The 26,265-nt window shown below is 36.6% G+C and overlaps 1 protein-coding gene and 1 long non-coding RNA gene across 2 annotated transcripts; both read right to left on the reverse strand.

Annotated features, from left to right (window-relative positions):
* Positions 1–538: 538 nt before the first annotated feature.
* LOC128245636 (long-chain-fatty-acid--CoA ligase FadD13-like) lies at positions 539–18,556 on the reverse strand. Its single transcript, XM_052963843.1, has 4 exons — positions 18,285–18,556; positions 3,397–3,529; positions 2,278–2,993; positions 539–2,055 (listed from the first exon to the last, which is right to left on the reverse strand). The coding sequence occupies exons 1-4, from the start codon at positions 18,375–18,377 to the stop codon at positions 1,297–1,299; spliced, it is 1,701 nt and encodes a 566-aa protein (XP_052819803.1). The 5' UTR covers positions 18,378–18,556; the 3' UTR covers positions 539–1,296.
* Positions 4,225–7,570, reverse strand: LOC128245637 (uncharacterized). Its single transcript, XR_008263199.1, has 3 exons — positions 7,524–7,570; positions 7,149–7,242; positions 4,225–6,679 (listed from the first exon to the last, which is right to left on the reverse strand). It is a non-coding gene; the product is annotated as an uncharacterized LOC128245637 (long non-coding RNA).
* Positions 18,557–26,265: the final 7,709 nt, after the last annotated feature.

The raw sequence follows: 26,265 nt of genomic DNA on the forward strand, positions 1-26,265 counted from the left end.
ATACATAAGCATATATAAATAACATCCTTTTTGACTGATAAAACCTTTAACAGCTTTCTAAATAATACATTTATGGAAAATATTTATTACTGATAACACGATTGTAACCGTGTATTTAATAGCAGAAAGCGCAAAAATATTGGTTGGTGAATGCTTAAAGATTTACTGTGGTCTACTATAGTCTCATAAGGTTGAAATACCGTGTTTATGCTAATTTCTTTCAAATTAAACTCGGTATCCTTCATAAGAACAATTGTTTTTGACATTTATTCACCCCTTTTGGAAAGTTAAAACAGTATTATTAATTTTGGTAAATCTTAATTGTGAGTAAGAGTGCATCTTTTAGTGGCTGATTTTTAAGACCGTTCATTATCACTGTCAAAGTGTCCCTTCAGTGCTTTTTAAAATGAATATTCTTGAGGAAAGCATTATCGAGTTTCCAAATACTGCAATTGAAATAACATTATTGACCTTTGAATAGCGGAGAAATACCTTACGTTACTTATTGCAAAGTCCGGTACAGGCCGAATACGACCGATATTCGTCACGATTTGTAACGGCGAGTGGCCGATGTTACTGGATTTAACTCGAGTTGTATTACAAGGCTAATGTTTGCAAGGAAACGCAGAGAGGTTCCAAAGGTCAGTGGGAACAACTTTCTATGTCAAAGCAGTGTTTAATAAGACTTAAAATCATTCAATATATTTTCGTAATATCAGTATACACATAAGCAATTGATTAACCTTGTTTATATATGAAATTGATTTAGACCTTTAAACGCTGATTATATTAATAAACAAAACTTAGTTTCGGTCGAATTGCAGGTTAACTACATTTTAGATGATATGTCCAATTATTTGTTTCTCGAATAATTAATATATATGTACAGGTATGCCTTAATCATAAAGTTATAATGAAATAAGTATTTTGTTCTTAAATGTCAAATCAAAACGCATGTACAGCATGTCAATTTTCATAAAGACTGTCCAGGTTTTTACTAATGTTTTTTTCACTCTACAAAACAGTATCTATTTAGTTCATTGTGTAAATAAACGTGTATGTTCATTTACGTTCATACCATTTGATGTTATCTGCACAGTTGATCCACAACACAATAACTGTACATGTATGTATGTATAACAAGTCGGGCCCATTTACAACCAACAACCGTGTATCCTTACACAGACTGTTCATGTAAGGCAATATTAAATCTCGAATCAATATCAATGCTCCATCGCAACGATTGTCTTCATTGAAAGGAATTGGAATGAAAAGTTTTTTATATAAATCATCGTATTATGCATAATTTCCAAACTTCTCTTCAGCAACTGCCTGCAAATCTTTGCGCGAAGTTTTTCCGGTGCGAGTCTCAGGAAATGCATCGAGAAACATATAGAATTTTGGCAGTACAGTGAACAAACCAGGCCTATCGTTATGGTGGGTGTCGCAAAATTGGCGGATATCGTCTTCGGTAGTGTTCGTCTCCCGTTTGAGAATCACGCATGCGCAAATGGATTGGTAATAAACCGGGTCCGAAACAGGCACAACGACTACATTGTCAATTCCAGGACATCCTTTGATAGCGGTTTCTAGAATTTCCGGCACCACATTCATTCCTCCAGAAATGATCATGTTTGATATTCTCCCGAAGACATAAAACAGACCATCCTCATCCATCATTGCAAAGTCGTCTGTTTTGAACCACATATCTGGAGTTATCGCCTTTGCCGTTTTCTCGGGATCATGAAAGTATTCTTTCATAAGCACGGGGCCTTTAAACCAGAGTTCCCCTCTGGTGTTGATAGGAACTGTTTCCTCTTCTTTATTCACGACCTTGACCTGTAGACCATTAGACAACCATGGCGGACCACAGCAGAACTCTGGAAAAGCATCCGGGTCTGTCAGATGATATGAATTGCTTAGAAAGAATTCGGTGCATCCATAAACAGCTTCCAGGGTCTTACAAGGCTTGCCTATGGCTTTTGTCAGGGCTTTGGTCACTGGTTGGCTTCCGGTTAACAAGGTTTTAATCGGCCAGTTCTTTGGCAAGTCTTCCTGTAAAAATAAATTTTTAAAACATGTTTATATTCGAATTCCTGCCTTTTAATCTTCAATGTTATTTTGATGGGAACACGAATTTGAGATGTATACCACTTATCATATGTTTTTAAAGTTGTTGGTGAAAATAATTATAGTTACATTAGTGCATTATCAAAGTGTTAGATCCAGATTTAAATGTTGCTTCCTTCTCATTCAAAGTCAATAGCACTTACTAACCGCCTGTTTGATGAGTGCGTGAATCATAGGGGGAAGACCAAGCGCAACTGTACATCGTTCTCGCGTGATGATTTCGATAACAGCCGATAGTCGGTCGGTCCCTAGCTCCGTAAACCCGGAAATGGCCACTCTCGTATTTCCGCAGAATACCGAGATTGGAAAACCGCCTATCCAATTAAATGGCCGATCGTTGAAGAGAACAGCATCTCTCCTCAGCCAGTTACTTCCCTTCATGCGTCCGATGCCGAGCATTGAAGCGTGAGTGTGGGCAACAAGCTTTGGTAACCCTGTGCTACCTGACGTTTGGAACAAGAAAGCAATATCGTCGGGGCTTACGTATTTAGGGATTTCAATGTCGGTGGGGGCGTTTGCCATAACCTCTTGTAACGATCGTACTTTACTTTCATAGGTAGGAAACCTGTGTCCCAGGAGGAACCGCACTGACGACATTTTGCTGGATGTAGCTCTTCCGGTTTTGGAGTACGCGTCTAGCAGTCTCTGGACAATTTTCCAATTTTCCCCGCTCGCTCCTGGGTCAAGGACTAGCATGCTACATGTCTTCAGTTTGTTCATCATGGCGATGAGGTCACTTCCGTCTGTGTACGTGAATGCTAGTCCAACCGCTTTTATTCCCGCCAACATGCAACCAAATGTTACGTACAACCATTCCGGACATGGACGAATGTTTATGCCAACAATTTCATCGCGTTTTATGCCTATAAATAAAGGAAAGAAAATACGTGTATGGACATGGTCATTAGCAATTTAGAGTGTTAAACGATTTCTTTCGAAGAGTACACCTTCATTGATCTAAGTAGAAGGACACAAAAAATCGGAACGTTTTCGATGACATATGTTAAGGTTTCATACGCATTGTAAGAATTATGACTTATTCTTAGCCTTGTGCATTAGTATTACGACATTTTACTGACATTCGAATGGTCGGAAGTCTTTTTTCTGGGAGAGGCGTGCAACTGGAACCGTGTGCCATTGCTATGCTTCAAAACTAATACGACTGATACTTTCACCGACACCTATGTATACTCTCACTAAGGCAGATAGCCAAGTATATCCCGGTGGCGTTGTAAGCACACAAAAAAAACACGAAATTATAAATACCTAGATTGATCAGCGCCTTCGCGAAGACGCACGAGTTTTCATACAGCTCCAACCACGTGACCGTTTCCCTGTCCGCTTCTACTGTGGCGCCAAAGATGACCGCATACTTGTTACCTTGTACCTCAGCAAAATACTGAAACAAACAATGATCTAAGCGTGAACACGGACTGTATTAAAGCTGCAATCTCAAAGATTTACTGTTTTGACTATTTTTTTTATTTCTTTGTCTTGGAATGAGCAATTGTTTGCGTAAATATCTGCAAACCAGTGATAAAAACTTCTGACAAAAGATTAAATCGCATTTTTTCATATTTTCGTTCGCAAATTAATGTTCTATGTCTTAAACCGTTACTAACGGTTTAAGAAAAAGGCATAAAACATCAATTTTTTAACATAAATATAACAATCTGCGATCTAATGTTTTGTCAGCAGCCTTATATAACTCGTTTCCATGGATTTTCGCAAAAAATGGCTTGTCAAAACGTTCAATCTGTGAGAGTGCAGCTTTAATACAAGACTATAAAACCCATTTCAGCACGATTTAATGTTTCTCTATGAAATTCTGTAGTCTTCCGTTACATTTGAACCCTAAATCTACATGCTAGTCCAAACCGGATATATTTGAGCAAGGAAATTCCATAAAAGAACTGATTAACCAATAATATGAACTAAGGCTCTGCCTCTACGGGCTTGAAGTGCTATTGCCGGACACTTTAAGTTTACTTAATGACGAAGTGAAACATACTAGGAGTAAAAGGGAAACGTTTTTTTGTATATGTTAATAAAACCTTTTAAATAACAAGCAGTTCTGTTGCTGTTAGCAATTTATTCAGTGTATACGCAACAATCTTCAATAATAGTGTATACATTATATATAATGCATTACTTTATATTTTACTAGTATATGAAGTTTAGAGTTATTCTTCTTAATTAACTTAAATAAAGCTACTATGCATTTGAGATCAAGTACACAAACGCATTTGAGGAATATGTTACAAACAGAAAATAAATAAAAACAAGAGCTGTCACAGAGACAGCGCGCTCGACTATTCCGTCGTATGGACTGAAAAGTTTTTAAGAAACATGCATTGATCACTGTTATATTAGATTTCAATGCAATACATGATGTGCTGAGATATTTACATAAATTGTAATGGAAAATATTTGAGGTGGTACGCAAACTTTAATATAAATTGAAAAAGGGGCATAATTTTGTCAAAATGCTTGATATAGTTACCTCCTCCTGTGTACAGGTTGGGGGCATGATGGTGAACAAGCGTGCAAAGTTTCAAAGCCAGATGTCAATGGACTTTGAAAATATTTGAGGTGGTACGCAAACTTACATGTAAGTTCTAAGTAAAAAAGGGGCATAATTCTGTCAAAATGCTCGATACAGTGACCTCCTCCTGTGTACAGGTTGGGAGCATGATGGTGAACAAGCGTGCGAAGTTTCAAAACAGTATGTCAATGGACTTTGAAAATATTTGAGGTGGTACGCAAACTTTAACATAAGTGGTAATAACTGCTGACGCTGACACTCGGGTGACTAGGATAGCTCTCCTTATTCATCGAATAGTCAAGCTAAAAATGATCACATATCAATAATGTTGCACTGAAGTATATTACAAGCAGGGGTAATTATAATTTTAACTAGAATTGAATGGGCAAATATCTATTTCAATATGATGGTAAAACATGGCAAAACATTTAATCAATATTCTTATAATTATGATTGTATATGAACAATATGTAGACAAGCAGCTCTGGAAAATTGTCTGCAAAATATCTCAGTGAGAATACAGAATATATTCTTATTTGTTTGTTACAAAAACATACACCACACCCCGCCAAAAAAAGTTGCAAAATGTTAATTTTGAACAAATGTGTTGTTTAGATTTTAAGGGCAAATACAATTCTGCTTTAATTACAGAATTATCTTAACGATGCTTTCAATAAACTTTAAAATAATTTGTGTTTGCAATGACAAATCTGACAAACATCATGTCTAATGATCAAAATTATCTAAATTTCAATTAATGAATATTGTAAACAGCTTTGCTAAAATCAGGTATAAACCAAAAGACCTGTGACAGTTAAATATGCAGCAACACATGTATTTTTACAGATCACCAACAGTGACCTTTTTGATAAAAAGGTTGTTGTTTTTTACATCTGGTGGGAAATAAAATTGTATGAATAAATTAATGTTAAAATTTTCTAACTTTTAAAGGCCCAATTTGTTATGACCTCTTATGAGGTATATTCTAAATGAAGCATGAAAATAATCAAAACCAATTGTTCATATTATGGGACTTTCAAGACCCAGTACATTAAAGATTAAACTTATCAAGGTGTAATTACAAACAAATGACTTCTAACCCTCACATAATGTTTAACCCACAGGGTGATCTAAAAAGAAATGATAAATTGCAATTACAATCAACATTCAACAGAGCTGAAAATATATTCTAAATTTAGCACCTATATATAGAATATACAATAAAAGTAATAAAGTCATTGATATTGTGGGAACACACCCAAATAAGAACCCAGAGAAAAACTGTTAGCTGAGCTCACTAAGCACTATTTCATATATTTATTATATTTGTTGAGTGTACCAGCCAATAGAGCAAGACCAAATTTCAGTTCCAAAACCATTTATATATGAAAACAATTAAAATGATTATATTATATAATTTATACAGAATGACATGGTCACATCATGAGGCTATTAAACTATTCACATATGTCAATATGCACAAAATAAGGCTACAGTTATCTACTATTAATTTACATAGATTTGAAAAAATGCTTGCAATATGTACAGTGTCAAATTATGTTGATAAAATTCAGTGTTCTCAAAAGCACAATCAATGTTTTCTGTATGGACAGCTGGATCTTAAATGTTTAACATATATATCAGTTCGACAACATACAGTGATCTTGGATTCATTGACAGTTAAAACACCATAACTACTATACACCGAACTTGTGTCTTCTTGAAAACAAATCATGAATAAAAGAAACTGAACAAACCAGCGAAAACTGAAAGTATCTGGTTTTAAATGTTAAATATGGCACAAAATTAACAGAACAGAGTTTTGCAATTGTCTATACGTTGCTCAATTATTACCTATTTGCTGTAAAATGTCACATTTTGTATTATTCACACAAACAAGTTTGACAGGGGTGACTAACATCTGCATTCTCTTGAAATATGGGATTCTGTGCTGCATCCAGTTTCAAATTGTTTGACCACTTTAGGCTGCTGGCACATCAGAATCTGCAAATAACATAAATGCAATGTTTTTAACAGAAAAAAGTACAAACTACTACTGTGAAGGTATACCAGTTAACAATCATTTGAGGCATAAACACTTCTTTATGTAGTCATAAATTTGATATAGTCACATATGGTGATTATTAAAGAAGTCCAACTTCAACACAAATTATTTATTTATGAAACAACGTTTCGGCCATTCGGCCTTCATCAGGTTGTATGTATATAATGAACAGGAAATGACGTCAACATCACATGACGTCAACGTTGATAACGTTGATATAGTCACATAAAGATGGTCATAGTGTAATTTGACGGATTCAAAGATCAAGACAAAATAGATGAAAACTATTATGTTTGAATATTTTGCAATGAGTATTAAACAACTCCAAGGTAATTTACTACAAAAAAGCATTTTGGAGGAGTCAGAAATGCACTTGCTTAGAATCCCTTCTTACTTGAAGACATTTACCATTCTCTGGAGGTGGTATGGAATTCCAGACAGAACTATCTTGAACAGGATTTTTTGTCCATAAAGGTCCTCTCGAGCTTCAGCAACCAGGTGGCTATAAAAAAAGAACCAATACATTTGTGCTTTTTGAGGATGTTGAAATGTATTAAGAAGTATTGAGGGATAAGTCAAAAACCTGAAATTTATAAAAAAGCAAACAAAATAGTTCATTAGAAAATAATATAATCTCATGGCCGTGACTGGAAATAATTTACAACCAGCAGGAAACAATGTTATTTAGGAATAAACAAACAGAAAAGATAAACTTAAAAGATTCAAACCCGCTACTGTTTTGATACATTTTCACAAAGTGATTGTGAAATACTAATAATTTACCGCATGATGTCTAATCCAATTTGAGTTCGGCTGGCTGGTCTGTCATCATCCCCATCTCCCAATCTGTTGCAAACAATAACAAATTAATAATAAGTTATTAAGGAATAAAAGGCTTCGAGTTGGGTTGGTGAAGCTGGCATTTATGCACCAGTCAATTGTAACCATCCCCCCCCCCCTCCGGTCCAGGGGATAGCAAGGACTTTGACTTCTGGTCAAGCCAACCACGGCTAAAATCTCTGCCCTGCGGGGACGAACAAATGGTAAAATCCCTCACAATGCCCCCGCAGCCCAGGGACTCTTGGTAGGCCTATTCCCCGCTATATTTTGCGCAAAGACAAAACCACCGCATTCATCCGGCACTGGGGGGCCACCTGAAAGGTAACTAGAGCTATCACTGAAGGTGATTAATACCCCCAAACACCGCCCTGATATGAAATTGCAGTCAACTATTTGGAAAGCCAACCTATAAATGACAACTTTATTTTATGGACTATTGTCATTTTAATTTGCTTAAATAGTGTAATGATTCATGTACACTGAACTCTTTCTCATTGTGCTGTACCATTGTATAAAGTTTTATTACATTCCATCCGGTAAATTTCAAGTTATGCTCCGGTCATGAAAAAAGTAACAAAGGGCAATAACTCTGTAATTGGCTCAAATAGAATTGAGTTTCCTATACACTGCACTTCCTCTCATTATGATCCATCACTGTATAAAGTTTTATTAAATTCCATCCAATAGTTTTCAAGTTATGCTCCGGACAAGAAAAAATACCAAAGGGCAGTAACTCTGTAATTAGCTGAAATAGAATTGAGGTTCCTATACACTGCACTTCCTCTCATCATGATCTATCACTGTATGAAGCTTTATTAAAATCCATCCAATAGTTTTCAAGTTATGCTCGGGACAAGAAAAAAGTATTAAAGGCCATTACTCTGTAATTAGCAAAAAATAGAGTTATGGTTCTTGTGCACTGCACTTTCTCTCATTGTGCTTTACCATTGTATGAAGTTTCAATAAATTCCATATAGTAGTTTGCAAGGTAATATCTGGGGAAAAAAATTGACAGCAAAAAAAACAAATAAAGGGCAATAACTCAGTAATTAGCTAAAGTAAAGTTATGGTTCTTGAACACTGCACTTCCTCTCATTGAGGTTTACCATTGTATGAAGTTCCAATGAATTCCATCCAGTACTTTTCAAGTTATACTCCAGACCAAAAAAGTAACAAAGGGCAATAACTCAGTATTAAGCAAGAATAGAGTTATGGTTATTGTACACGGCACTTCCTCTCATTATGCTCTACCATTGTATGAAGTTTAATCCAATTCCATCCAGTAGTTTTTAAGTTTTGCTCCGGACAAAGTTGCAACGGACCGACCAACAAACCGACCCACCACAGGGAATAAATATTATTAAAAGTTTGAAAAAAACAACAACATGATAGTATTTAACAGTTTTTTCCATTGATTTTTTAATTGAATTGTCCCTGACATGAGGAAATAGTAACTAGAATATTTTTTACTTCTTATATTGATACTTATTGTTCTGGGTGGTGAAAGTTATATTCACAGATTTCCTAAACAATGAAGTTTACAGATCTATGCAACCTCACATTTGACAGTTTAGACATTATTTAGTTTTTGTATTAGATGAAAGAATCAGCTTACTTTTGTATCATTACAAAAACAGATCTCAAGTGTATGAAAATGTCCCTTAAATTACATTTTTCCTCAAACATTATTAAGTAACGGGGCTTTTTCTGCCCAATTTGGGAAAAAGACCCTAGACATTTTGGATAATTTTGCGTCGTGAAAATGCTGAAATTGGGAAAAATAACTTTTAAAAGAAAAAGCTGTCTAGTCTCCTGCAATTAATCAATCATGACAGATAATATTTCATACAGATATATCTGAACGTGATGAAAATCAATGATTTCCGAGTACAATTATCAAAAAAACTTTACATCACATAATTTTCTAGGATGTTGAAAATGAACCAGTACATTTTAAAAGACTTTCTAAACAAGAGATGTTTGTCAAACATTATGCCCCCTGAGCGCCAAGTTGCCAGAAATATTTGGACAATTGAATGAAATATGCATGGACTGAAATGACAGCTGATTTGTCATTGGATGCATATGAGGCAGGTCATCTACTGGTCATACCTAATCTTCATGTCAAGTTTGATGACCATAGGTCCGGGAATTGTTGAGTTATCACTCGGACAAGCTTTGGTCTTCCAACAGACCGACCGACATGTGCAAAGCAATTATATAACCCCTCTGCTTCGAAGGGGGGCATAATTAAACTAGATGTTCACTGAAAACTGATACTTCAACTCATGCATTTAGTGACATATAAATTTCTACTGTCTACTATATAAGAAAATAAAATATGGACAATCAGAAAACCTTTTTTCAGCTTACAGTCACACTGACCTTGACCTTTGACCCACTGACCTCAAAATCAATAGGGTTCATCTGCTGGTCATGACCAATAAGCCTACCTAGTATGAGGTCCCTGGGTCAAAGCGTTCTCAAGTTATTGATCGGAAACCGTTTTTCATGTTAAGGTCACACTGACCTTGACCTTTGACCTCAAAATCAATAGGGTTCATCTGCTGGTCATGACCAATACACCTACCAAGTATGAGGTTCCTGGGTCAAAGCGTTCTCAAGTTATTGATCGGAAACCGTTTTTCATGTAAAGGTCACACTGACCTTGACCTTTGACCCACTGACCTCAAAATCAATAGGGTTCATCTGCTGGTCATGACCAATAAGCCTACCTAGTATGAGGTCCCTGGGTCAAAGCGTTCTCAAGTTATTGATCGGAAACCGTTTTTCATGTTAAGGTCACACTGACCTTGACCTTTGACCCACTGACCTCAAAATCAATAGGGTTCATCTGCTGGTCATGACCAATACACCTACCAAGTATGAGGTTCCTGGGTCAAAGCGTTCTCAAGTTATTGATCGGAAACCGTTTTTCATGTAAAGGTCACACTGACCTTGACCTTTGACCCACTGACCTCAAAATCAATAGGGTTCATCTGCTGGTGATGACCAATACACATACCAAGTATGAGGTCCCTCGGTCAAAGCGTTCTCAAGTTATTGATCGGAAACCATTTGGTATTCCGACCGACCGACCGACAGACAGACAGACCGACCGACCGACCGACCGACATGTGCAAAACAATATACCCCACTTTTTTCAAAAGGGGGCATAAAAAAAAATTCTGAAGATTGGGAAAAACATCTTATATTTGCTTTGGGAATGGGTCCGAAAGTCAAACCCGTGGATACTATAGAACAAGAGGGCCATGATGGCCCTAAATCGCTCACCTGAGTAAAAGAGTTTAACCTTTGTTATTAATTTTTATATAGCTTGTTTCTCAAAGAATATTGAACAAGAGCTGTCAAAGTATGTGACAAATGCCCCCCAATGTGACATTGATCTATGAACAAGTACATAAAAAGTTGATCTTGCCTTTATGTGTCAAATACATATTGCAAATTATATTAAATTGCCTCTGAGCATAGAAAAAAAAACAATTATACTAAATGACAGCCAACACTCTTTATGTCCTCATATTCAGCATTCCATTGTGAATAAACACTTAGTGTATCTTTCACCTTAGAGGTAGGGACATGGGTCTTGCACACGACATGTTGTCTTGGTATGTCGAAAACATATGGCAAGTCATTTTAAAATCTGTCCATATAAGAGTAAGTCACAGCGCGGACACGACAGCCTATATTTTCCTTCAGGTTGCCATGGCAACCAGAGTTCTGCATGGAATTAATTTTTTGAACAATTTTGAAAAAGCACCAACCAAGGATCATTCCTATGAAGTTTCATCAAAATTGTCCAAGCGGTTTAGGAGAAGAAGATGATTGTAACCAATTGTTGACACTTTTCCTTTAGGTTGCCATGTCAACCAGAGTTCTACATGGAATTAATTTCTTTGAACAATTTTGAAATAGCACCAACCAAGGATCATTTCTATGAAGTTTCATCAAAATTGTCAAAGCGGTTTAGGAGAAGAAGATGATTATAACCAATTGTTGACATTTTCCTTTAGGTTGCCATGGCAACCGGGCCAAACAAAATTATGTGAACAAATTTAAGAGAGGTCCATGCAAGGACACTTCAAACCAAATTTGCTGAAGATCTATCAAGGGGTTCATGCGGAGAAAAAGTTAAGTTTTTTTTAATAATTTTAGCTCTGGTGGCCCTTAAAAGGGGCCAAACAAAATTATTTGAAAAGACCTGACAGAGGCCCATGCTAGGATGCTTCAGACTTGAAGATCCATCAAGCAGTTAATAAGATCAAGTTGTTTAAAGGTTTTTCTATTTTTTGCTCTGGTGACCCCTAAAAGGGGCCAAACAAAACCATTTGAACAAAGTTGAGAGAGGACCATGTAAGGATGTTACATATCAAGTATGGAGTCATTCTGACCTTTACATTCAGAGGAAAAGATGTTTAAGTGACAAGACAATGTAAAAACAAATTACCCCTGAGCAAGGCCAATTTGACCCCGGGACAATAATTTGAATACCTTTGGTGTAGGTCCACTAGGTAACACTATATACCAAATATGAAAGCTCTAGGTCTTATATTTTGGAGAAGAGGATTTTTAAAGTTTTATTATATAAGACTATATAAAAATATTGAAAACCTAAGCCTATGAACACGGGGCGTGGCCAATTTTGACCCCAGGGCTAAAGTTTGAACAATCTTAATAGTGGTCCGATAAACAATGCTTCATACCAAATATCTAAGGCCTTCGCCTTTTGGTTTCGGAGAAGAAGATTTTATAAGTTTTCATCATATACATATATAAGGAAACCCATGACCGCCCGGGTGGGGCCATTTTTTGACCCCAGGGCCAAAGATTGAACAATATTGGTACAAGTCAACTAGATGATATATCATGCCAAATATCTAAGCTCTTGTCACTACTTGATTTTATGTGTGTATCTATATATGTATATTTGTTATTAATTGTTCTATGTGGCCCATATTGAAAATTGGTATGTGTAAATATGTTATCCAGTTTAAATTAAGACGTTACTTGTCTTTGTGAGTTCTGAGAAGATTTTTTAAGTTTTCACTATAACAAATATAGAGAAAACCCATCAGCCCCGGGGTGTGGCCAATTTTGACCCCAGGGCCATAATTTGAACAAACTTTGTAGAGGTCCACTAGACGATGAATCATGCCAAATATCTAAGCTCTAAGCCACGTAAGTTCAGAGGAGATGATTTTTGAAGTTTTAACTATAAACATATTAAGTATACCCATGACCCCCCGGGGCGGGGCCAATTTTGACCCCAAGGCCATAATTTGAACAATCTTTGTAGAGGTCCACTTGACGATGAATCATGCCAAATATCTAAGCTCTAGTCCAAGTAAGTTCAAAGGAGAAGATTTTTGAAGTTTTCACTATAAACATATAGAGAATACCCTAACCCCCCGTGGGCGGGGCCAATTTTGACCCCAAGGCCATAATTTGAACAATCTTTGTAGAGGTCCACTAGACGATGAATCATGCCAAATATCTAAGCTCTAGTCCAAGTAAGTTAAGAGGAGAAGATTTTTGAAGTTTTAACTATGAACATATCAAGTATACCCATGACCCCCCGGGGCGGGGCCAATTTTGACCCAAAGGCAATAATTTGAACAATCTTTGTAGAGGTCCACTAGACGATGAATCATGCCAAATATCTAAGCTCTAGTCCAAGTAAGTTCAAAGGAGAAGATTTTTGAAGTTTTCACTACAAACATATAGAGAAAACCCATGACCCCCCGGGGCGGAGCCAATTTTGACCCCAAGGCCATAATTTGAACAATCTTTGTAAAGGTCCACTAGACGATGAATCATGCCAAATATCTAAGCTCTAGTCCAAGTAAGTTCAGAGGAGAAGATTTTTGAAGTTTTAACTATAAACATATAGAGCATACCCATGACCCCCCGGGGCGGGGCCAATTTTGACCCCAGGGCCATAATTTGAACAAACTTTGTAGAGGTCCACTAGACGATGAATCATGACAAATATCTAAGCTCTAGGCCAAGTAAGTTCAGAGGAGAAGATTTTTTAAGTTTTCGCTATAAACATATAGAGAAAACCCATGACCCCCCGGGGCAGGGCCAATTTTGACCCAAGGGCCATAATTTGAACAATCTTGGTAGAGGACCATTTGGTGATCCTACCTACCATATATCAACGGCCTAAGCGTTGTGGTTTGGGAGAAGAAGATTTTTAAAGTTTTTCCTTTCCATTTCCATGGCAACCAGAGTTCTGCATGGAATTCAATTCTTTGAACAATTTTCAAAGGGGACCACCCAAGGAACATTCCTGTGAAGTTTGGATGAAATTGGCTAAGCGGTTTATGAGGAGATGTCGTTTAAAGTAAAAGTTTACGGACGGACGGACTGACGGACGGACTGACGGACGAACGGACAAATTGTGATCACAAAAGCTAAAAAGCCCTGAGTAAGTACTACGCTTTTAGCAATGAAACATATTTTTTTATACTAAATAAATTCGAATGAAACTGTCCAATATGTATCTAAAACTCTCATTGGCAGCTAGATGGTTTATGAAAGGCTAGACACCAGATGGTCCAAAAATCAGCAAATATATTATTTCCCAGTTCATATTGTGAATATTTAGCATGTAAAAGTGACTTGATAAGAACAGACTCATATACTGACAATATTTTTAAATCAATAGGTATTTATATGGTACACAAACAGTTAATTTTAAATTGGTAAAACACAAAAAAACAGCGAAAGAAGCAATATTGCGCCATTAGCAAAGGTTTTCACTATTTCTTTTTTCTTGCAACTGCACAACTGTACAATCTGGTGTCCCTTTAAGTTACACTCCCACAGAATTTAACGTTTTGACAACTTTCTTATTTTTGTCTTTTAACAAGCCAATTTTTGTGTAAATCCATGAAAACAAGTTATATTATAAGATTATTATTTCAAAAAGATTTTTTATTTATTTTTCTTAAACCGTTAGTAACGTTTTAAAAACATAAAACATTAATGCACCTGTCCAGTCAAATGTAACCACGCCCCCCCCCCCCCCCAGGTCCAGGGAATAGTGGGGACTTTGACTTTTGGTCCAGCCAACCCCGGGTAAAATCCCCACTCTGCGGGAACGAACTGGTGGTAAAACCCCGACCAAATGCCCCAGCACCCCAGAGACTCAATATAAGGCCCAATCTCCGCTAAATTTACAAAACCACCACAGTCAGCCGGCCCTGCGGGGCCACCTGGAAAGTAAAAACACGGCCCATTTCCCCGGCTATCCCCGTTATATCCCCGGACCTGGGGGGGGGGGGGGGGGGGGGGGGGGGCGTTGTTACAATTGACTGGTGCATAATTTAAAGGTAATATAAAAATCTGCAATCAGATCTTTTATCAGCAATCTTTTATCATTGGTTTGCAGATATTTACGCAAAAATTTGCTCTTTCCAAGGCAAAAAAAAATAATGTAAAAACGGTAAATCTGTGAGAGTGCAGCTTTAAATTCAATAACTGAGAAATGAAAATACATGACATGAATAGGATCATAGCTCCACCTGCTAAATTGTCAATATTTATTGTCAGAATTTGACTTTATCCATTGAAGTACAATTGGGACAGAAAAACGTATGACAATTGCAGGGCTGGAACCCGGGACCCCTTTGCTAACAGGGCGAGTTCTTCACCAACTGAGCTACTGAGATGCATTCACATTTTCTGACAATCTAAATAAAGAGGATGGTACCATGCCATAACCTATGTGCGATAACTTAAAGAAAGAATAAATAGTGAATTTGTTTTGTTCTAGTGTAAAATCCTGATGTACATGAATTTCACTGAGTGAGAATCAAAAGCTATATTTTAAGAGTAACGAACTGAAATATTTTGCGATCTATCACAAACATAACAATTTAATTTTAGACCAATAAAAGTTTATAAAATGATATTCAATTATAATTATTGAAGTAGGGCAACAAATTATAATTTGTATACAAAGGTTACATTATTTTGGTAATGAAGTTGTTCAAATTGTGTCCCAGCCCTCTTAGCACTGGCATTCAATATTTATGTGAGAGCTGGCTGAAATTTCAAACAGTAAAAAAATATCAATATGTTTGAAAAAGTGAAAGATTGTTTTTCTATTGTTTATAAATGTCTATAAATCACCACAAAGAATATATAATAAAAATGTTTTGAATTTTGCTATGCCTATGCTTTACTATATTAGAGCTGGCATTGTAAATGTCTTGTTAATTTTACATGAACAATATTGCTTTTAAAGTAATTCATATAGATAGTGTTTGAAGAAAAATTTTAGAAGAAAATATTTCTAAAACCATATTCTATCTCAAGTCGAAACAGCAGTTAGGAAGAGTAAATTGCACACTGCACGAAGAAAAATCACTAATCTACAAGCATGTTAAAAACTTCTGAAAAATATTGCGAAAACCGCCACTGTTTTTGTGCTGAACTGATGACCCCGCATTTTCTGATTATATGCAGAAGAATTTTTTTTATTATAAACATTGCTTGTCGTGAGGGGAAACCCCTCCCGAACCCACCACATTTAAATAATTAATTACTAAAATGTCATTTTTTACTTTGTTGGAAAGAGTTTGTCTAAAACTGTCTTGCATGCTTATACATGCCTTCAGCTGAATAATTTTGAAAAGAGGTTAACTTAAAGAAATTCTGTGCGGAAATATGTGCCAGTTAAAGCGAGACATGTCAATACATTTCATCTCGCCTAAAGGTATCCTTCTGAAAACCTTGGTAAAAAAATCACCAGTAAGACGCTGTAGCTATAGTGTTATCATGTAATTCTGCCAAAAAGAAACGCTGCCTTTTATGCTGAAATCTCCCCCGGTTCATAATCTATAATACTCACATTATTATGCTTGTTGAAACCAGGTCAAACATGCCAAATTTGATGGTTGATGGAAACCCCTCCCGAACCCTCCCCTGAAAAACAAATTATGAATTACTAAACATTTGATTTCATTATTTGTGCTGAAGTGGTTTTCTGCAATTTCATTCATACATCTTTATCGCTTAAAGTATTCGCGGGTCATCTGCCCCACTCTGCCATGACAAAAATATTAATTTTTATTTTATCATCGAGAGCGCCGTGCTAGTGTTCCTGCGGCCGTGAGTCTGAGCCCCACACCAGGCACACTTTTCTTCTCAGGTTTACGGTAAACCATTTACCATAATCATGCACAATGATTTTTAATGAAAAACAAATGTTTTTTAAGATTTAGTTTTCACTACTTAGCGATGAAAAAGTCAATTGGACCAACAATCTTAAATATTGAAAAATCAACTTCTATGTAGTTTTGAGGTTCAATATTTAACAAGCATGACTTATATATCCGATGCAACATAAAAAGCTGTAATTAGGAGTTGAACAATTTTTCATGAAAATAATATTTTATTAGATTTCTATTCAAAAAGCATAAATTTACGCTTTCCCGGAAATGTCGTAAAGCAAAAATAATATGTTTGAGAGTCAAATTTATCGGGACTTCCCAATCAACAATGTCTTGTGGATTTGTGTTGATTGCAGCTATTTTTAAAAAGATTTATGCATTTTTGTAACCCGGAAATGAATTTTAACGGCGAAAATTCATTATTTTTCTGAATAACATTCTTCTTTGACAAAATATTATCAGATTATCTCAAGACATTGTTGGATTAGTATTCTGTGGCATTTTGACATAATGACGAAGTACAGTACTTATGTCGACAGACTTTTTTGTAATAATGTGAATGCTTTTTTTATCAATAATCTGTTAAAATCTTTTTTTGTAAAATTTGTCCAACTCCTAAATAACCCCAAACATGTCGCCAAGAATAAATGTTTCAACCCCAAAAAAGATCGTTTCTCAAATCTAAATAAAACAAGCATTTTCAACGTTTTAGTTTTTGACCTTCCCCACCCACTTTGAAATTGATGTGGATACCGTTTGCATCACTTTAGCTTGTTCATTACGTAAAAACCAACGTTATGTCATTATGGTGTCCAAACAGCAACGTATAACGATTGAATTTACAATAACAATTATAATTCTTAGTTCAACTCACCGTGAAAACAACGTTAAATCCGTGTTATTGCATCATGATATTGATATATGCAAATCATTGTTTACATCAAATTCAACTGTCGTAAAATGCGCATAAATACATTTATCTTAATTATTTAGATATCCGGTTTAGACGGTATTTTTTAAGATGTGGGGTAGACAAAAACAATTGTTATGACAAACCCTGTTCGTTTTGTATTATTATTGCAGAGTTATGAAATATAATTTCCGGTCAAAAAAGGTACTCTTTAGACGTGTATTCATAATATGTGTTCTCCACTCCTTTTATGGAAGTGCCGAAGGTGGATTGTACATGTACCAAGGGTATTTCCGTATTGATTTTCATTGGTTAACGGAGGTCAAACCTCGCCCTAGACATGTACAATTTGCTTGCCGGCATGCACGCGCTTTATATGAACAATGTATGACGAGCTTTTCTGGTTCTCATTTCACGGTTCAGTGGTGCCCAATTTTTTTAATGCCTATCACTCCGGCAAAAAAGAAGTAGTCCCTTGCATACACGTACAAACCGTAAGAGGGCTTGTACGGACAAGCGCTTCGCTTCGCGTTTGTCTTCAAGCCCGTATTAACCGATTATCGAGATTAACAAGTACAAAAACAGACTCACCTTCATGCAGTCCCCTACTGTTCGCAGACCAAGGTCTTCCTCTTCACATTCCACCCTTCTATAACTCTCAGTATACTTTTCAGTGCTGCCCATTTTCAAACACCTTTAGTACCCTGCCCCTAAGTCAAGGTTAATGCTAAACGACATCCAGTATCTGGAGCAGGCAGAGTCAAGGGCAGTTGTTTGTGGGTTAGTGCTAAAGGGAAGACGGTAACCGGTGATAAGGCGGGCCTTATGAATATTCAATTTTACGCGAAAGCGCTTTCGGTGTTGCAAGCGTCTGAGCGTGGTTACGAACTACTAAATATGTGAAACATGTCATAAGCAGTTGTCCTTCGTTAGAAAAAACACATGATTATACACGTTTTTAACATTAAAACATTCCTTTCGGTATTAAGTTAAAAATTAATAACACAAAATTTTGGAATATCTCGTCGTTCGTTTAATAAGCCACAAGATTACAAATACAGTGTACCATTATATATAACATTGCTCAAAGTATTTGTTAAAACTGAATGGAAACATGTTGACTTTTGTGTAAAAAATGTGAATGACTATAACAGGTTTCAAACACCTGAAGCACGATAATCGGTGATAATTTAGATGTGTTCGCATTCATTACTTTAAGCAATATATTGACTCTGGACATAGTAAATATAAGTTTTAGAACGGGCATCCGGTAATCGGTGATGATACAGACGTGTTCGCACTCGTCACTGTTACCACTATATTGACTCTGGACATGATTAATATAAGTTTTAGAACGGACATCTGGTAATCGGTGATGATACAGACGTGTTCGCACTCGTCACTGTTACCACTATATTGACTCTGGACATGATTAATATAAGTTTTAGAACGGACATCTGGTAATCGGTGATGATAAAGACGTGTTCGCACTCGTCACTGTTACCACTATATTGACTCTGGACATGATTATATTAAAGCTTAGAACGGACATCCGGTAATCGGTGATGGTCTACGGACGTGTTCACACTCGTCACTGTTACCACTATATTGACTCTGGACATGATTGATATAAGTCTTAGAACGGATATCCGGTAATTGGTGATGATATAGATGTGTTCGCACTCGTCACTGTTAACACTATATTGACTCTGGACATTATTATGAATAAAAGTTTTAGAACGGACATCCGGTAATTGGTGATGATATAGATGTGTTCGCACACGTCACTGTTACCACTGTATTGACTCTTGACATTATTATGAATATAAGTTTTAGAACGGACATCCGGTAATTGGTGATGATATAGATGTGTTCGCACTAGTCACTGTTAACACTATATTGACTCTGGACATGATTAATACAAGTTTTAAAACGGACATCCGGTAATCGGTGATAAAATAGACGTGTTCGCACTCGTCACTGTTACCACTATATTGACTCTGGACATGATTATATGAAGTTTTAGAACGGACATCCGGTAATCGTCGATGGTCTAGGCGTGTTCACACTCGTCACTGTTACCACTATATTGACTCTGGGTATGATTAATATAAGTTTCAGAACGGACATCCGGTAATCGTCGATGGTCTAGGCGTGTTCACATACGTCACTGTTACCACTATATTGACTCTGGGTATGATTAATATAAGTTTCAGAACGGACATCCGGTAATCGGTGATGATATAGATGTGTTCGCACTCCTCACTGTTACCACTATATTGACTCTGGACATGATTTATACAAGTTTTAGAACGGACATCCGGTAATCGGTGATGGTCTAGATGTGTTCGCATACGTCACTGTTACCACTATATTGACTCTGGGTATGATTAATATAAGTTTCAGAACGGACATCCGGTAATCGGTGATGATAAAGATGTGTTCGCACTCGTCACTGTTACCACTATATTGACTCTGGACATGATTTATACAAGTTTTAGAACGGACATCCGGTAATCGGTGATGGTCTAGATGTGTTCGCATACGTCACTTTTACCACTATATTGACTCTGGACATGATTAATATAAGTTTTAGAACGGACATCCGGTAATCGGTGATGATAAAGATGTGTTCGCACTCGTCACTGTTACCACTATATTGACTCTGGACATGATTAATATAAGTTTTAGAACGGACATCCGGTAATCGGCGATGATATAGATGTGTTCGCACTCGTCACTGTTACCACTTTATTGACTCTGGGTGTGATTAATATAAGTTTTAGAACGGACATCCGGTAATCGGTGATGATATAGATGTGTTCGCACTCGTCACTGTTACCACTATATAGACTCTGGACATGATTAATACAAGTTTTAGAACGGACATCCGGTAATCGGTGATGATATAAAGTGTTTGCAATCTTCACTGTTACCACTATATTGACTCTGGGTGTGATTAATATAAGTTTTAGAACGGACATCCGGTTATCGGTGATGATATAGATGTGTTCGCATACGTCACTTTTACCACTATATTGACTCTGGACATGATTAATACAAGTTTTAGAACGGACATCCGGTAATCGGTGATGATATAAAGTGTTTGCAATCTTCACTGTTACCACTATATTGACTCTGGGTATGATTAATATAAGTTTCAGAACGGACATCCGGTAATCGGTGATGATAAAGATGTGTTCGCACTCGTCACTGTTACCACTATATTGACTCTGGACATGATTAATATAAGTTTTAGAACGGACATCCGGTAATCGGTGATGATATAGATGTGTTCGCACTCGTCACTGTTACCACTTTATTGACTCTGGGTGTGATTAATATAAGTTTAAGAACGGACACCCGGTAATCGGTGATGATATAGATGTGTTCGCACTCGTCACTGTTACCACTATATTGACTCTGGGTATGATTAATAAAAGTTTTAAAACGGACATCCGGTAATCGGTGATAAAATAGACGTGTTCGCACTCGTCACTGTTACCACTTTATTGACTCTGGACATGATTATATGAAGTTTTAGAACGGACATCCGGTAATCGTCGATGGTCTAGGCGTGTTCACACTCGTCACTGTTACCACTATATTGACTCTGGGTATGATTAATATAAGTTTCAGAACGGACATCCGGTAATCGTCGATGGTCTAGGCGTGTTCACATACGTCACTGTTACCAATATATTGACTCTGGGTATGATTAATATAAGTTTCAGAACGGACATCCGGTAATCGGTGATGATATAGATGTGTTCGCACTCGTCACTGTTACCACTATATTGACTCTGGACATGATTTATACAAGTTTTAGAACGGACATCCGGTAATCGGTGATGGTCTAAATGTGTTCGCATACGTCACTGTTACCACTATATTGACTCTGGACATGATTAATATAAGTTTTAGAACGGACATCCTGTAATCGGTGATGATATAGACGTGTTCGCACTCGTCACTGTTACCACTATATTGACTCTGAACATGATTAATATAAGTTTCAGAACGGACATCCGGTAATCGGTGATGATATAGATGTGTTCGCACTCGTCACTGTTACCACTATATTGACTCTGGACATGATTAATATAAGTTTTAGAACGGACATCCGGTAATCGGTGATGATATAGATGTGTTCGCACTCGTCACTGTTACCACTATTTGACTCTGGACATGATTAATATAAGTTTCAGAACGGACATCCGGTAATCGGTGATGATATAGATCTGTTCGCACCCGTCACTGTTACCACTATATTGACTCTGGGTATGATTAATATAAGTTTTAGAACGGACATCCGGTAATCGGTGATGATAAAGATGTGTTCGCACTCGTCACTGTTACCACTATATTGACTCTGGACATGATTAATATAAGTTTTAGAACGGACATCCGGTAATCGGTGATGATATAGATGTGTTCGCACTCGTCACTGTTACCACTTTATTGACTCTGGGTGTGATTAATCTAAGTTTTAGAACGGACATCCGGTAATCGGTGATTATATAGATGTGTTCGCACTCGTCACTGTTACCAGTATATTGACTCTGGACATAATTAATACAAGTTTTAGAACGGACATCCGGTAATCGGTGATGATATAAAGTGTTTGCAATCTTCACTGTTACCACTATATTGACTCTGGGTGTGATTAATATAAGTTTTAGAACGGACATCCGGTTATCGGTGATGATATAGATGTGTTCGCATACGTCACTTTTACCACTATATTGACTCTGGACATGATTAATACAAGTTTTAGAACGGACATCCGGTAATCGGTGATGATATAAAGTGTTTGCAATCTTCACTGTTACCACTATATTGACTCTGGGTATGATTAATATAAGTTTCAGAACGGACATCCGGTAATCGGTGATGATATAGATGTGTTCGCATACGTCACTGTTACCACTATATTGACTCTGGACATGATTAATATAAGTTTTAGAACGGACATCCGGTAATCGGTGATGATAAAGATGTGTTCGCACTCGTCACTGTTACCACTATATTGACTCTGGACATGATTAATATAAGTTTTAGAACGGACATCCGGTAATCGGTGATGATATAGATGTGTTCGCACTCGTCACTGTTACCACTTTATTGACTCTGGGTGTGATTAATATAAGTTTTAGAACGGACATCCGGTAATCGGTGATGATATAGATGTGTTCGCACTCGTCACTGTTACCACTATATAGACTCTGGACATGATTAATACAAGTTTTAGAACGGACATCCGGTAATCGGTGATGATATAAAGTGTTTGCAATCTTCACTGTTACCACTATATTGACTCTGGGTGTGATTAATATAAGTTTTAGAACGGACATCCGGTTATCGGTGATGATATAGATGTGTTCGCATACGTCACTTTTACCACTATATTGACTCTGGACATGATTAATACAAGTTTTAGAACGGACATCCGGTAATCGGTGATGATATAAAGTGTTTGCAATCTTCACTGTTACCACTATATTGACTCTGGGTATGATTAATATAAGTTTCAGAACGGACATCCGGTAATCGGTGATGATATAGATGTGTTCGCATACGTCACTGTTACCACTATATTGACTCTGGACATGATTAATATAAGTTTTAGAACGGACATCCGGTAATCGGTGATGATATAGATGTGTTCGCACTCGTCACTGTTACCACTATATTGACTCTGGGTATGATTGATATAAGTTTTAGAACGGATATCCGGTAATTGGTGATGATATAGATGTGTTCGCACACGTCACTGTTACCACTGTATTGACTCTGGACATTATTATGAATATAAGTTTTAGAACGGACATGCGGTAATTGGTGATGATATAGATGTGTTTGCACTAGTCACTGTTACCACTATATTGACTCTGGGTATGATTAATATAAGTTTCAGAACGGACATCCGGTAATCGTCGATGGTCTAGGCGTGTTCACATACGTCACTGTTACCACTATATTGACTCTGGGTGTGATTAATATAAGTTTTAGAACGGACATCCGGTAATCGGTGATGATATAGACGTGTTCGCACTCGTCACTGTTACCACTATATTGACTCTGGACATGATTAATATAAGTTTTAGAACGGACATCCGGTAATCGGTGATGATATAGATGTGTTCGCATACGTCACTGTTACCACTATATTGACTCTGGACATGATTAATATAAGTTTTAGAACTGACATCCGGTAATCGGTGATGATATAGATCTGTTCGCACTCGTCACTGTTACCACTTTATTGACCCTGGACATGATTAATATAAGTTTCAGAACGGACATCCGGTAATCGGTGATGATATAGATGTGTTCGCACTCGTCACTGTTACCACTATATTGACTCTGGACATGATTAATATAAGTTTTAGAACGGACATCCGGTAATCGGTGATGATATAGATGTGTTCGCACTCGTCACTGTTACCACTATATTGACTCTGGGTATGATTAATAAAAGTTTTAAAACGGACATCCGGTAATCGGTGATAAAATAGACGTGTTCGCACTCGTCACTGTTACCACTTTATTGACTCTGGACATGATTATATGAAGTTTTAGAACGGACATCCGATAATCGGTGATGATATAGATGTATTCGCACTCGTCACTGTTACCACTATATTGACTCTGGATATGATTAATATAAGTTTTAGAACGGACATCCGGTAATCGGTGATGGTCTAGATGTGTTCGCACTCGTCACTGTTACCACATATTGACTCTGGACATGATTAATATAGGTGTTAGAATGCTATATATATCCACTCCATTCGTTTTGCACAAGTATTATATTCAAATTTTGAACAACAATTAGAAACAGTTTTCTGTTTTATTATGTTACATCACACTAACAGTGAAAACAAGTTGTAGTATTACAGGCAGCAAATAGAATTAGAAAAAGAAGTAGCGAAACCAGTTATCGAATTTACATCTGTAGTGGCAGCTGCAGTAGTTAACACGGCAGCAGAAATAGTAGTAGTGGTAGCAGTTGTAGTATAGTAGTAGAAAAGTAAGTTGCAGAAGTAGAATTTGTCACCGTTGTTGCTTTATTAATTTTAGTCATTGTTGTAGTGTTATATTTATTAGAAGCAGCAACAACAGCAGCAGGAGAATTAGTAGTTTTAGTATCAATTATTGTTGTTGTTGTCATTTTAAGTAGAAATGTAAGCTGTATATTTAGTCACAGATAGTTTTCGTGTCTGTAGTTATAATAGTAGCAGAAACAGCAATAACAACATTATTTTCATTTGAAAAAGTAGTAGAAATAGTAGCTGTTGTTGCTGTTTCTAGAAATGTTTCTTGTATCACAGATGCATTAGAAGTAAATTTAGTAGAAGTTGTTGTTGCAGAAATATGAGTATTAGTAGTAGAAGTAGTAGTAGTAGTTGTGGCAATATAAGAAGATACATTAATAGATGGTAACTAGCTGCATTTTAATTCACATGTCTGTTGGCTATGATTACAAGGTGCCACTGCAGGATCCTAGCAGACTTGAAGTGAAACAGGCTTTGGATGAATTCTCAGGTATTATTTTGTTTACCAGTGCAGTAAAAGTTCAGAATTAGTTTTTGCATGAATGAATAGTCTTTTTTCATTTTGAAATGTGAACATTATTTCTCACTCTTATGGGTATGAGTGTAAGCATTCAACCACAAACATGTAAGCAAATGAGTCTTTCTTTTGCTAGTATTAATTTTCTTCTGTATTTGTCCAATGAATATAAGGTTAAAAAAAGATAACAGACCATTATAAATTATGTAGGCCATGTCTGTAAAAATGAGGTTTCTTAATTGTTAACAATGGATGACACAGAGTCCCCAAGGGAAGGCCTTGACATGATTGCACGAATGAACCAGACCACCATCGATGTGGATCTCCCTGACCTTGAGATGCCAGTAGCCCCAGTTGAATGGAGCTCTTTAGAGAGTGAGCAAGGAAATTTATTAATCATTTTATATGTGTGTCCATATTTAGCAATTGCGCTGACAGTTAGTTTCCATTAGATGTAATTTGTTATAGATCCACTGGGAATGGTGTGAATAAATTTCACGATTAAAATTCATGCTCTTATCTGAACTGTCAAGGTCACAAGATTACTGGATTGTTTTCATAGTAATTATTCATGTCTCAGCTGTTATATTACAGAATGAGGGTCAATAATGATGTTCGTAAGTTAATTAAGTAACTAGATGTGAATTAGAAGCATTTGGGTTTTCAAAATACAATAATATCATTTACCTTTGATTATGATATACCCTCAATTTTCTTGTGTCAGAGTTTAGACCCATAAGCTTTTGATCTTTGATACTTTTAAGATCAAGAGAGCATCATGGAGAAACACCGGAGAAAGGGGAATTTAAGGCAAAAAAGACCAAAGGATGTGCTTTCAAAGAAAGGTAAAAAAAGGTAAGACTATATTGGTAAATTATATCAAGTTTCACATCAAAACAATCTGGATCGTGCAATAACTCCAAACATAGTCTTGAAGTTAATGAAGATGGCTATATAGAGATAATTAAATTATATTTTTATGAGGCCAATTTTTTGG

The sequence above is a fragment of the Mya arenaria genome, chromosome 9, assembly GCF_026914265.1.
Source record: "Mya arenaria isolate MELC-2E11 chromosome 9, ASM2691426v1".
Taxonomy (NCBI): domain Eukaryota; kingdom Metazoa; phylum Mollusca; class Bivalvia; order Myida; family Myidae; genus Mya; species Mya arenaria.

What these genes read in the sequence shown, in the direction of transcription:
- LOC128245636 (XM_052963843.1), bottom strand. Translation starts at nt 18,377, where the DNA reads ATGGGCAGCACTGAAAAGTATACTGAGAGTTATAGAAGGGTGGAATGT. An exon ending in CAGTAGGGGACTGCATGAAG is followed by an intron (nt 3,530 to 18,284) that starts GTGAGTCTGTTT and finishes TGTTTGTTTCAG; the next exon opens with TATTTTGCTGAGGTACAAGG. An exon ending in GAAGGCGCTGATCAATCTAG is followed by an intron (nt 2,994 to 3,396) that starts GTATTTATAATT and finishes CTTTATTTATAG; the next exon opens with GCATAAAACGCGATGAAATT.